This window comes from Pristis pectinata, chromosome 15 (genome assembly GCF_009764475.1).
Source record: "Pristis pectinata isolate sPriPec2 chromosome 15, sPriPec2.1.pri, whole genome shotgun sequence".
NCBI lineage: Eukaryota > Metazoa > Chordata > Chondrichthyes > Rhinopristiformes > Pristidae > Pristis > Pristis pectinata.
The window spans coordinates 21,583,301-21,597,660 of NC_067419.1; the positions used below are offsets into that span (position 1 = coordinate 21,583,301).

The 14,360-nt window shown below is 40.6% G+C and overlaps 1 protein-coding gene across 1 annotated transcript in view; it reads left to right on the plus strand.

The window, feature by feature from the left end:
- The window catches only part of LOC127578140 (synapsin-3-like), a 203,480-nt gene that overhangs the window by 103,967 nt on the left and 85,153 nt on the right, over nt 1-14,360 (plus strand). Inside the window, exon 5 of the mRNA XM_052029747.1 lies at nt 6,206-6,362. Within this exon, the coding sequence (XP_051885707.1) occupies nt 6,206-6,362 (157 nt within the window). The remainder of the gene's footprint in view (nt 1-6,205; nt 6,363-14,360) is intronic.

A 14,360-nucleotide genomic window follows, 5' to 3' on the forward strand; every position in this document is an offset into this window, starting at 1 on the left:
GATTTCATTGCAATTAGAGAATATATTTGAAGCCAAGCACTATGTAAAACCCCCAGCAATATTATTTTTGATTATACATAGTGGTGGCATGAAAAATGGTTTAACTTCAGGAAGTTTGTGATCACCATTGACGTTAACAGGGCGGATATATTAACAAAGTATTGATTGTTTCAGCACCACTAGTATTGATTGAGAGGACTTTGTAGATCAGTTAAATAATGAAAGGTACAGACTGCATAAACTTCATTACAAATGATTCTATTAAAGATTTATTGGGCACTTTTCATATAGGCTTGTGCAAACTTTTTAGTTTGGTAATTGATCTCAAAAATATTGGGGTTGAAACTTTGTCAAAATCACACATTCTACAGTGATATGTAATTACTGCAAAATGGAATGTATGACATCATGGGGAGCAGAGCTCCTGAAGAGCTGCATTTATCTCAGCTCCAGAATCTGTGGGCAGAGGTAGAGATGGGCTGAGGGCTGAGGGCTAAGACTAAAAGCAAAGTTAACTTTGTCCTTAATGTTGCTCTCTGGTGCACTGTGTGAGTACTCAGTTCCCTTTACCTCCTATGCCATGCAGGTTGTATTTTCAGGAAGGGCTGTGTTTATTCACTCAGGTCTCACAAAGCAACATGCCTCATTTCTCCCTGCCTCTGCAATCCTATGGAAATGAATGGCCCAACCTCACTGCTTCCTAGCTGTGAGTCTAAAGGTGAAGTGGCAAATCTCCCTTATTGCTTCTACAGATCTTCTTGCTTAAGGGGGCTTGTGTTTTTATAGCACCTTTCTTGGCCACAGGATTTCCTCTTGCAGCAGGTGAAGGATAGTTTGAGACACAGAGCAACACTAATATGTGTACGGGATGGTCCAATCAACTACTGCAGGACAGTGCCCAGATTATCTGGTTTATTGATGTTGATTGAGGGACAAATATTGGCCAGGACATGAGGAGAACTGCACTTGTGCTGTGGGATCTTTTACATTTGTATGAAAAGTCAGCGGAACCTCAGTTTGATGTTTCATCTGAGAGGTAGCCGTCAAAGTTCCCACTGTCATGTTTCAAGAAGCCTGGGGAATCCATGGATCACGCATTAATGTGTGAAAGTGGGTGCTGACATTGTTCTAGTTCAGTGATTAGCATTTGATAATTGCCAGCTGCAACACACGCAAACATGCATCAAGCTGACTTCCTGACCCATGGTCAATTTTACCTGCTTTAATCCCTATTTGTCCAAACTAACATGCTCCTTCATGTTAAAGTCTACACACAATCCACTTTAGTACCCAACATGGATATGTGCTTGGCCTCCTGCCTTTTGTTGCAGTGAGTTTCTTTTCCCCAGGTTGCAGAAATGTCTTTCCTGGCATGACAAAGGAGTTATTCATGTGTGAATACACTTGATTTCTAAACAAGTGGAAATTACTCACCATGAGCTGCCAGCCTTGGCCTGAGATCCATCTAATTACATTGCTTAGTAATGTTTGTGACTGTGTGTTTGTGTCACACTTGAAAGAAATCTGGGAAACGTTTATATCTGATTGAACAAGTTTAGCTCTGCATTGGAAGTCTCCTTATTCGAGTTATTAGCATGCTTTTACTTCAGAGAGGGTCAGAGGTGCGTTCTGAACCAGAAGGCACACCTAACCTTTTAAAAGCATTGGTTGTGTGCCATTTAATTTCCTTTACTTTTGGATGTTTTCAAATTGGACGGTAGCCCACTTATTTACCCCACTTTGGGAGAAATGTGAAGGGCTTAGAAAGGACGCAGAAGAGATTTACTAGAATGATTCCAGGGACAAGGAAGTTTGGTTACATGGATAGACGAGAGGTTGGGTTTATTATCCTTGCAGCTTGAGAGGGGATAAGATAGAACTATTTAAAAATATGAAGGGACTAAATGGAGTGAAATGTCTACTTCTACTTTTTTGTGGTCTGACTTTGGGTGATTGTCTGAGAGAACCTGGATTTCACAGACTGTGCTTTGTAGCATTCTGAGCTTGCTGAAGAACATCTGGACACTGGAATCAATAGATCTTTTTTTTTAAAAAGTGAATTTATCTTCAATGTTTTGTGGCATTTTTATTGTTTTAAAAGCTACTTGGACAAAGGTCCATGCAAAATAACATTAATATCTACAGTTTACTGGTGTGTGAGGTGGAGGGAACTTGTGGCTTGATCTTCATCTCTTGTACTCTGAATATTGCTACAGGAAGGCACATGCAGGGGAATGTGATTTCACAGCATATGGATAGGTTCGACCCCCTGTGGGGATCTTGAGTCTCTATAGCTGAGGCTGCTTGCTGCACACGAATTAACATGATTTGCTTCTGGCCCCTCATCCGCACAAAACTGATGAGATTATATCCTCAACTCCGCATTGTTGTCTACCCCAGGTAGCCTTTCACCTCTTTGTTTACCGTGTCCCTATCTACCTCTGTCTTAAAAAATATTCATTCAAAGATTCTGCTTTGACTCGCAGCTCTGAGAGAAAAAATATTGCTTCATTCCTGTCTTAAATGGGTAGCCCTTTTTTGTTAAACAGTGATGCCCCACCCCTATTAGTTGTGAATTTTTGCTGAAAACCCCTGGTGAGTATTGATGGTACTGGAAAATTCTGGGTAATTCTGAAGATTTCTTAGTTATGGTCATAAATTAAGGGGATTTCTACTGGTTGGGAGATAGTGATAGGAAATGGGGCCAATAGATGTGTAGCTTCAGGCCAAGAACAGCCCATAGGCTTCTGGATTTGAAAAACAATTAGAGGATAGCAAGAGGAAGAGAACTTCCCACTCCTTGGGGGGTAAGGACAGATCCTTAACAAACTGTTCAGATAATTATGTAGGGACAGGGAGGAATGCCATTGCTGAAATTAATTGGGTAATAAAGGCTGGTCATTTTCCTGAAATATTGGTGGCCTGAGTGCAGTTGTTTTCCTGCATTGTTTCTGGACAATGTGGAAAATTACCCAGGCACGTCCTGTCCACAAGAAGCAGGACAAATCTGACCTAACCAATTACCACCCCACCGATAGTGCCATCAAGCACCATTTGTTTGGCAACAACCCGCTCACAGAAGCTCAGTCTGGGTTCCACCAAAGTCACTCAGATTCTTACCTCATTACGTCCTTGGTCCAAACATGAATAAAAGAGCTAAAATCCACAGGTGAAGTGAGAGTAACTGCCCTTGACATCAAGGCCATATATGCCTGAGTTTGGCATCAAGAAGCCCTGGTTAAACAGGAGTCAGTGGGAATCAGGGGGAAAACCTGCAGTGGTTGGAATCATATCTAGCACAAAGAAAGATAGTTGTGGTGATTGGTGGTAAATCATTTCAGTCACAGGACATCTCTGCAGGAGGTCCTTGAGCTGGTGTCATAGGCTCAACCATCTTCATTTACTTAATCAATGTCCTTCCTTGAGTTGTAAGGTCAGAAGTAGAGATACTTGTTGATGATTGCACAATGTTCAACACCATTCGTGACTCCTGTGATAATAAAACAATCCACGACCAAATGCAGCAAGGCTTCAACAATACCTAGGCCTAGGCCGATAGGAGGCAAGTAACATTTGTGCCACACAAATGACAGCCAATGATGATATCCAACAAGAGAAAATTCAGCTATCAACCCCTGACATTCGATGGCATTACCATCACTGAATCCCCCACTCTCAATGTCCTGAGGTTACCATTGAACAGAAACTGAACTGGAGTAGCCATATACACAAAGTGCATATAAGAGCAGGTCAGAGGCTAGGAATTTTGTGGCAGATAATTCACCTCTTAACTTTGCAAAGCCTGGATGAGTGTAGCTTCAACAACGCTCAAGAAGCTCGACACCAAAATGGACATAGCAGCCCACTTGAAAGGCACTCCATCCACAACCATCCACTTACTCTACCACCGAAAGATAGTAACAGCAGTTTGTGTCATCTACAGGATGCACTGCAGCATCTCAACAAGAGTCCTTGGACAGCACTTTCCAAACCCACGACCTCTACCAGCTAGATGGACAAGGACAGAAAAAGCACAGGAACACCACCACCTGGAAGATGACCTTCAAGCCATACAGCATCCTGACTTGGAAATCTATCACCATTCATAGCATTTCAGTAGCAGGAATGAAGTGAAGCACTATAAACTACGGGGTACAATTCTAAAGGGGTTATAGGAAGAGGGATCTAGGGTCATAAATGCATGAATTATTGAAAGTGGCAGGACAGATTGAGAAAGTGGTTAAAAAATATGGGATCCTCGGCTTTATAAGTAAAGGCATGGAGTATAAGAGCAGCAATGTCATAATGAACCTTAATAACTCACTGATTTGATCACAGCTGAAGTATTTTGTTCAGGTTTGGGGATCAGACTTCAGGAAAAATGACCTTCGAGAGGAGATAGCCTAAGATTTCCTAAAATTATTCCAGGATAAAACAGAGAACTGGCGTTGTTCTCCTTTCAACATAAGAGGTTGGGAGGGGATCTGATAGAGGTATTTAAAATCATGAAACATCAAGACAGTGCAGATGGAGAGAAACTGTTCTCTTTGGTGGAAAGATGGAGAATTAAAGGATATGGAATGATAATGTATGGCAAAAGAACCAAAAGCAACTGGAGGAAAACCTTTATGGCACAAGTGGTTGGAATGGAATGTGGTGCCAGAGGGAATAGTAGAGGCAAATCAACCATGGCATTCGAAGGAAACTGGATAAATTATTAAAGGAAAAGTCATTACCAAATTAAGGGGAGAGGATGGGGGAATGCAACTAACTAGATTGTTCTTGTGTAGAGTTGGCATAGATTCAGTGGCCTCCTTCCTTGCTGTGTAACCTTTATATGATTCTGTGATTACTGTTTGGAAATGAGCATCAGGACTCAATGTTCACAGGAAAGGCAGCAAAGTGTGGGAAACCCAGTGGGGGAATACCATATTTTTCATCCTCCCAGTGGAACTGTCAATTGGAGAAAGGGCTGAGATGTTGCAGGTTTGGAGTTTATTCCATATTCCAAGCTGCATCTGCTGGTGTTCTCTGGGACTGTCCTCTCAGGCCCAGGGATTTAGGGAACATTATATTTATTTGTATGTTTCCACTCAAGTGTTCCCATCCAGTCTCTGCCTCTTCATCGTCCATCTTTGAGTGGAATAATCTGTTTGTATGTGGAAATCTGTACAAAATATCACCCCCTGGGCAGCCTTAGACCACAGCTTAGGTACAATTGGTATATTTTAAAAGGAATTCCCTGTGCAGCCCCAAGTCAAATTCTGGTGCTCAGGCTAAAGATCAGGGCTGCCTTGTTTCAGGCCTCATTGGGACATACTTTGCTAATCACGAATGTTGCCAATGTTGTAATCATCAGTTCTGTGTACGATGCAATGTCAAGGGAGCCTCAGAAATATTAGAAGCATAATGGGCAACATTATGCATAATGGAATGTTCATCGCAGGCCATTCAGCTGATTGAGCCAATTTTAGTCTATTTGTTGGGCATGATAGTTTCATTCTATCAATTATAGTTGCCTGTCATTTCTCAATTTCGTTTCTTTTTAGGAATGCCCATACTTGACAAATAACTGTGTGATTTTCAAACACTTTTAAATTGATTCTCCATCTGCATCTTGGAAATACTCCCTTCACCAAAACCCTGGGAGACAATACTATTATTTAAAGAAAAGTCTCTGCCAACTTGCTCTGAACCTGTTTCTTGTTTGTGCTCTGATTCCATGTGCTTCAATTTAAGCAATTGCTTGGGCTGAACCTTGGCAGTGCCTCTTTAATTCTAATGGTGTATAGCAGCACATGATCAGGAGACAATTGATGGCTCTTATCCATCTTGGAGTTTAGATTAATATGATTTAACTCTTGTGATCCACAATATCACCTGAGCCCTAAAATCACTGCTTTACTGTTATGTGACATCTCCCTGAAATATTATGAGTATTATTCCATTAGTTCTGATTAACTGTCTTCTGTCTAAAACAGAAAACATTAAGGAAGTAATTTGTCCTCTGTTTTTTTGGGGGTAAGCTATGGTAAGTTAGGTATGTGGATTGAATGCTGCATCTGAAATTTGATTCCAGTAAAATCAATTTATATATCACTTGTTCGGCCCATTCAACTGAGGACAAATTTCTATCCTTTAATCTCTGGAACAGACTTCTGTTTATTACTTACACTGATCAAGATTTTTTTTGATGCTCCTGTAGGTCTTTCAAACCAGACTTTGTTCTCATTCGTCAGCATGCGTACAACATGGCCCATGGTGAGGACTTCCGTAACCTCATCGTCGGCTTGCAGTACGGTAGGGTGCCCGCGCTTAACTCTCTCCAGTCCGTCTACAACTTCTGCAACAAGCCCTGGATGGTGAGTTTGGGTGCCTGTGTCTAGTGCTGTGGTATTTCTATCTTTAATGGAAACCATCTGACAGCAGCATTCTAGATCACCTACTGGTATGTCAACTTCATTGATTCTAGGCTCTAGGTTTATCCTTCAGAAGTTGCAAGTTGCTTTGCTCTGGCAAGTTGGACAGTGGTAACCTGTTTGTGCTGTACACTACAGGCTGGATTATGTCTTGCAAGGAAAACAGGAAGGAGGCATCTGTGAAAACAGAGGGCATGCAATAGTCAGCTGATGGTCAGCAGCAGCTTTCTACACTGCTGCTCAGAGAGATTCCAGAAAGTAAGTCTGGACCCTACAAAACAGAAAATAGCATGGTGGGTATGTTATGCTTCTGGACCAGTAACCTGGAGGTATAGACTCATGGACCAAATACACATTCAAATCCCACCATGGTAGCAGGCGAACTTAAATTCAGTTAAATCTATCCAGAATAAAAATAATTGTGACGATGACCATGAAATGACCAAATTATTCAAAATATCTGCTCTACTTCACTAATATCATCTGGGGAAAAAAACCTGTTGTATCAGTCCAACTTATACATGACTTCAGACTCAAAGTACTCTCTTAAACTCTTAACTGCCCCCTGAAATGGCTTGACAAGCTACTCACTTTTGGAATAATTTGGCCTTGTCTATGACACCCACTTACCTTGAATGTATATATTAAAAAAGGGGCATGTAACACTCGTGCAGGACTTGATACAGACAATTCCTGTACACTCCTGGAATAAGTGTGGGATTTGTGTAAATGAGTGCTTGATGGTCAGTGTGGACCTAAAGGATAGAAAGGCTTTTTCCATGTTGTATGATTCTATGGCAATAAAAAACAGAAAGTGCCAGAAATATTTAGCAGATCAAGCAGCCTCTATGGGGAAAAAAAATAGATGCAATGCTTCTGGTGAATGATCAGACCTGCCTAATATATTGACAAACAAGAGTCAGAGTATTAAATGTGAGTGAATTGATTTTATTTTATATCTGGATAATGCCCACCTTGGTTAGAAGAATTGTTACCGAGCATTTTAACTGGTAAAATATTTCTGAGAGTGTGTTTAGGCTACTCAGGGTATGGTAGTGCAGTGATTGTGTGACTGAGTCTGTGACTTGGACCTTTGATCTGGAGGCATGAGTTCAAATTCTACCATAATAGTTGGAGAATATAAATTTAAATAATAAATAAGTGGCTTGGTTATCATCCCACTTATGAAATACTGTAAACATTTTATCTTGTATGTCATTAGCAAAAGATATTGAATATATCCAAAGACAGGCAAAAGATTTTTGAAACAAATGTTGGGAGACTGTGAAGAATTAAAAGTCTGTAAGCAGGTTGGCACATGGGAAGGAATGGTTAGAAATTATCTTATGATGTATTGATATGGAGAAGCTTGGCATATTCTATTTTTTTTATGGGAAGCTTAAGTGAAAGTGATTGAATAAAGTGAACCTGATTATAACTATTGTTTTCTATATTAATTCTACTCCGAAATTTCCTAGTTGACAACTTCACTTTAACTAGCTTCTTCAACTGTTTGCTTGGTCTGCACCTTGAGAAGATTTTAAAGGGGGGGCATATACGAAAGATGGACATTGGGCATAAGCAGACTACATCTTTTTGTAACCCTGTACAAGATGGCTTGAGTCAACATATATGTAAGTTACTCACTGACTTAAGGGAACAACAGATGTCAGTGAACCAGAGAAGATATGAGAGGGTAGACCTTAATCTGTAAGGCAAAGATATATTTCTGGACATATATTTGAGAGATAGGACTGGCTGCAGTTCATTTCTATTCCTGTACGGTGTCTCTAAAACCAGTTTCCTGCTGAGAAAGTAGCAATTTATTTTTAAAAGCATTTACTATGCCTCAAATAGCCCAGCAGAACAGGAAGCAGGTTTGTAATGAGAAATTGGTAAGAGCATCACCTGATTAAAGATTGGGCAGAATGTTAGAGGCCAAGAGCTCAACCCTCTGCTGAAACAAAGGTAGTGTCTGGACAAACAAACAAGCTGCTGGAGGAACTCAGTTGGTCAGGGAAATGGACAGTCGATGTTTCAGGAAATGTTGACTGTCTGCTTCTCTCCACAGATGCTGTCTGACCCGCTGAGTTCCTACAGCACCTTGTTTGTTGCTCCAGATTCCAGCACCTGCTGTCTCTTGTGTCTCTGAAGTAACTGCACGAGTCCAGCAGCAGCTTACTGAAATTTAAAGTTAGGCTTGCTTGGCAGCAGCAAACAGAGGTTAAGCTGGTGAAAAATTAAATTTTGTTGCAGAGAACCAGAATTTAGGTGCTAAATAAATCCAAAAATAAATCTGAATGTGGGTTATATGGGTATTTAACAGGCATTCCTTAATTTACAACTGTTTAGTTTACAATTTCCCCAAAATGCTATTGACTTCCTGAAATAAATATCTTCAATTTGCAAAGCTATTTTCCCCGTAATGACTAGCATGTTACCCTCTATCCATAGGAATATTTTGTACCAAAATTCCCACAATGGATTTTTCCCAGCCTTTTCAATTAACAAAATTTTGCTGAATGATCTGTTTTCCAGGAAGACTTTCCCTTTTGTAAATTGAGGAATGGCTATACTTGAAGGTGAAACTTACAGTATCATGTATATAAGAAATAAATGGATAAATGAGGTGCCTTCGTCTCTACCCATGGTGATATTTACTTCCCTGTAGATCTGTATAATATCTTTAATCTCACTACTGCACGGTTTTGCATGAGTAGGATCTTGGACCTTGAGAACATGCCCTTTATAATTGCCATTCCGTATATGTAATTAGGAATGCCTAGGGGGAATGCATTCTTAACCACAATTTAAATAAAACAAGAATTTTGCATATTGCTGCTGGGTGACTTGAAATCTGTGATCCCTGAAGCTTTTCTGGGAAGTCTGATTTAAATCCCAACTAGATGTATTCAATTTGAAAAGAAAATGTTTATTCTTTCCTCACCAGTTGCATAAGTGCTAAGTGCCATTCTGTGATCCTAATGCAGAACTCTGATATTAGATTTCCTGTCAGACTTCTCGTGTTGCACATACCCAATTTTCTCCAACTTATGACCTTCCTTTTTAAAATCAGGAACATCTGGCACTTCCTAATGTTAGTGTACTGCTGGGGCAAAGAGTTCTATCAAGCTAAACCTGGTTCAACCCCAACAATGGTTATGAGATGACTTTATCTACACTGTTCCACTGTATCTTTTCGTGAAATGGGTACAGAGAGTGACTTTGAAAGAAGCTTTGGAGGAAGGCATTTATCCAATTAAAATGGGCAAGGAAAGAGAGAGAGAATAAACTCAAATTCTGGGAATTATTAACCAGTCAACGATGTTGTAAGGACAGAATAAAAATTAAAGAGAATAATTTCTATCTTTCCATCCACCTTTGGCTCATTCCACCTTTTCAAAAAAACAAACAGCAGTTGCAGGTTTTTTGCAGTGGCTTATGATCTGGAATAAATTATCTGAAAGGGCTATAGAATATTTTTTTATAATAACTTCCGAAATGGAACTGGATATGTACTTGAAAATGGGAAAAATTGCAGTGTTATGTGGAAGAAACTGAGTGGAATTAATTGGATGGTTCTTTCATGGAGTCAGAAGAGAGAATTGGATGAATGGTTCGATAAGACCTTGAGCCAGATTGAGCTGGCTCAGTACCAGCAGGATTTATCCATTCCCAGGGAATCTCAGGACATATGCAGTCCGTTATAAGTCTGGGATGTACTGAGTGACAGATGCCCATTAGCCAGGGGAATCTGCCTCTCTGATCTGCACCAGCCAGACCTGGTGTCGGAGTGATGACCCCATTCATTTGAATGTGAATTCCTGGGCCTGCAGATTAAATGAGAAATGTAAATTTGGTTATCTATTCTTTAACTTTATTTTAATTTTTGTAAATATGTCTTTATGTTTTTAATTGATTTTTTTTAGTAATTTTTAATCATGTTTATTCTTTTAATTATTTAAAACAATCTTAACAGTTTCTCTGTGGCTCTGAGTATCCAAGGCATTTAAAACTCTTAAAGATCCTCACAGCCCTGACGAGACAAGGCTTTGCTCCCAGTTTTACCTCCTGTCAAAGGCTGTCCCAGAGGTGTGATCTCAGCAGTACGGTCCCTGAGGCCAACTCACCATTGTTGCCTCCTGGGTGTGAAGGTCCTGCTTGCTCAGCTCTCTACTTCTGGCCCAAGTGTTGAGATTGTGGGAGGTGGGCTGAATCTGGCTCAATCAGTCTTATAATCTTATCTTGGTGAACAACTGACCACACATTCAGTTATTATATGACATGTAAGTTCACGTGTCAAGTCTTGAATAGCACACCAACTAATAAAGAATGCTTTGCTGCGTCTTGACACTTTAATTTCTACCTCATTTATTACTTTAGCTACTTTGACTTAATCTAGAAATTTGGAGAATTTTAATACTGTTCAGTGTTTTACAGAAAGGAAATGGTTTGACATGTTCCAAATACTCCATGTGGTGCTTTTACAGGCAACAGATAGAACAGATTCTTGCCCGTTAATCTAGCTAAATTCGTACTAGAGTCCAGAGATGAAGGGACAATTTTCTGAAATGATAAGTAGTGCAGATTGGGCCCTTAACTTCTCTGCTGGCAGTAAGGTACCTCCTATGTTTTGGCTGCAAAGGACCCACTTCAAAGCAATAGTTGTGTATCTAAAGTTTTTAGCAGGAGAGCTGCTGAAGGGGAATCTGTCACCAGCTGAGCCAGATGTTTCTTTTAGTTCTGTTCTAAACTGGAATGATTAGAAAGTTGAGAGCTGAAGCATTTCAATTTTCTTTCAGTTTTTTTTCAATTTTCTGCTCAGATATGTCGACCAGGCCTTTCATCTAAGAACCGTTCACTGAAGAAGCACATGCCTGTTACTAGATTAGGGTCCATGTGCCGATCCTTGCATGTGTGTGATTGACATGTCTGTAATGCTGTTAGCTATGGGCAGAAACTGAGTGTTAAATATTTTGTGTGAACCAGCCACATTCCCAGGATGCCAACTTGTACCACTGTCACATCTGTGGTTAAAAGTGACCAGCTCCATCCATTCACAGACATATTAATATACAAATTAGAAGCTGGAGCCAAGATTGTGGCCTCTTGAGCTTGTTCCACCATTCAACAAGATCACAGATGATTTGATTGTAACTTCTGCCTACATTTCTGCCTACCTGCAATAACCTTTCACCCCAGAGCTTATTAAGCTTCTATCTTCCTCTGCCTTAAAAATGTTCCACAATTCTGCTAGCTCTGCCCTTTGAGGCAGAGTGTTCCAAAGACTCATGACCTTCTGAGAGGATAATATTTTGCCTCATCTCTGCCTTAAACTGAGCAACGCCTTATTTGGTTGCTTCTGCATGTTAATCAGTTAGTAATGAAAGGAAAGGAGACAGATATATTTTAATATTTTTCTGCCAAGTGATTTGTCCTCCAGTACACTAATATCCAATTATTTATAACATTTCTTGATTAGGATTAGAGACTTATTTGTTTCCCACAGTGGCGTCTCACTGGAGACTAGCTGACCTTTCAGCGAGCATCAATCTCCAACATATTTTCTGTGTAAGTGTTTTTAAATAAATGAAATCTCCTGTGTGGGGAGAAGGCACAAGAGATGCAAAATAAACACTGAGGAGGAAAGCAACTTCAGGGCAAACTAACTTGAAGTTTCTTTAGTGCTCAATGTTACGAAGGTTAAAGCAATGTGACCACACATTCCCGTTTTCAGCGATGGTTCCTGGACAAAGTGGCCCCAGGCAGTGTTCTCAGTTCATCAAATTAATCTCATGCATCAAATTTCACTTGATCCATGTGAAGCTTGGTGTTTCATTGAATCTTTGGGGGCTTTTTGTGGGTCAGGATTTCATGTCATTCCAAAATCTGATCTCCCCTGGCCTGGATTTAATTTTCTATAAAGTCCCTATCCAGGAACTGTTCACATTTTGAAAGCGACCGGGAGCCTCACTGTGGGGAATGTAGTGCAGTTGTGCCTAATCTGCTCTGTTGCATTTCCCACAGAACTCTTTAATAGAATTACTGAATTTTATAAAACAAAATAAATCCCATCCTTTGTGATAACTGGTAAAAATATTCTGCTCCCACTGTTCTTATGCATTTGTAAGTGCTGTGAGACATGTTATTCCTGACAGTTGGTTCTCCTTATTAAATGTGCCTTCACAAAGTACTGTAATTTAACAAATAGCTGAGCAGATCTATTGGAGGACTGTCCCTGTGTGTGTCTTCCTTGCTGAGAGGAGGAGGAGGAGACACTCATATAAAAGGCCATGTGTTGATGTGCAGTGGATTGAACAATAGGGCGGAAAGACAGTTGGAAAGAAAGTGGCTGACATTCGAAATTTCCACAAATGATGCATCCAGTCAGATTCTGCCTGGCATTCACCTCTTGTCAATCTTCAGGACAATGGTAGTAGAGTTTGGAGAGTGATATTGAATTAGTTCCAAGCAGTGTCTAAAGGAGCATCCATAGTGTCACTTCTACAGCATCTACAGCAATTGTATGCACATTTGTTTGGATTTGTATTGTATATGTACAACTGCTGAATTATAGCCTGGTAGAAATGTTTACCCATTGATACTGTTGCAAAATACATTTCCCATCCTGGCTGGATTGCTGTGCTTCAATACTGTTTGTCCTTGGATTTTTTTTTAGAAAATATTCCCCTTGGTAAATTAGTTTATTATTGTCGCATATACCGAGGTACAGTTTAAAAAAACTTGTCTTGCATACCATCCATACAAATCATTTCATTACAACAGTGCATTAAGGTAGTACAAAGTAAAACAATAGCAGAATGCAGAATAAAGTGTACAGTTACAGAGAAAGTACAGTGCAGGCAGACAATAAGGTGCAAGGTCATAACAAGGTAGATAGTAAGGTTAAGAGTCCATCTTATCGTACTAGGGGACTGTTCAATAGTCTGATAATAGTGGGATAGAAGCTGTCCTTGAGCCTGGTGGTCTGTGCTTTCATGCTTTTGTATTTTCTGCCCGACGGGAAGGGGGGAGAACAAAGAATCTCCAGGGTGGGTGAGGTCTTTGATTATGTTGGCTGCTTTACCGAGGCAGCGAGAAGTATAGACAGAATTCATTGAGGGGAGGCTTGCTTCTATGATGTGCTGAGTTGTGTCCACAACTCGCTGCAGTTTGTTGCAGTCATGGGCAGAGCAGTTGCCATACCAAGCTGTGATGCATCCAGATAGGATCCTTTCTATGGTGCACTGATAAAAGTTGGTGAGGGTCAAAGGGGACGTACCAAATTTTTTTAGCCTATTGAGGAAGTTGTGCTGGTGAGCTTTCTTGGCCGTGGCATCTACGTGGTTGGACCAGGACAGGCTATTGGTAGTGTTCACTCCTAGGAACTTGAAGCTCTGAACCCGCTTGACCTCAGCGCCATTGATGTAAACAGGAGCATGTGCACTGCCCTCCTTCCTGATGTCAATGACCACCTCTTCTGTTTTGCTGACATTGAGGGAAAGGTTGTTGTCATGACACCATGTCACTAAGCTCTCTACCTCCTTCCTGTACTCCGACTCATCGTTATTTGAGATACAACCTACTACAGTGGTATCATCTGCAAATCTGTAGATGGAGTTAGAGCAGAATCTGGCCACGCAGTCATGAGTGTATAGGGAGTAGAGCAGGGGGCTGACGACGCAGCCTTGTGGGGCACCAGTGTTGAGAATAGTCGTGGCGGAGGTGTTGCTGCCTATCCTTATTGCTGCCTTTTAGTCAGAGAGTGAAGGATCCAGTTGCAGAGGGAGGTGTTGAGTCCCAGGTCTCGGAGTTTGGTGATGAGTTTGCTTGGAATTATAGTATTGAAGGTGGAGCTGTAGTCAATAACCAATAATCTAATGTAGGTATCTTTACTGTTCAGATGCTGCAGAGATAAGTGTAGGGCCAGGGAGATGGTGT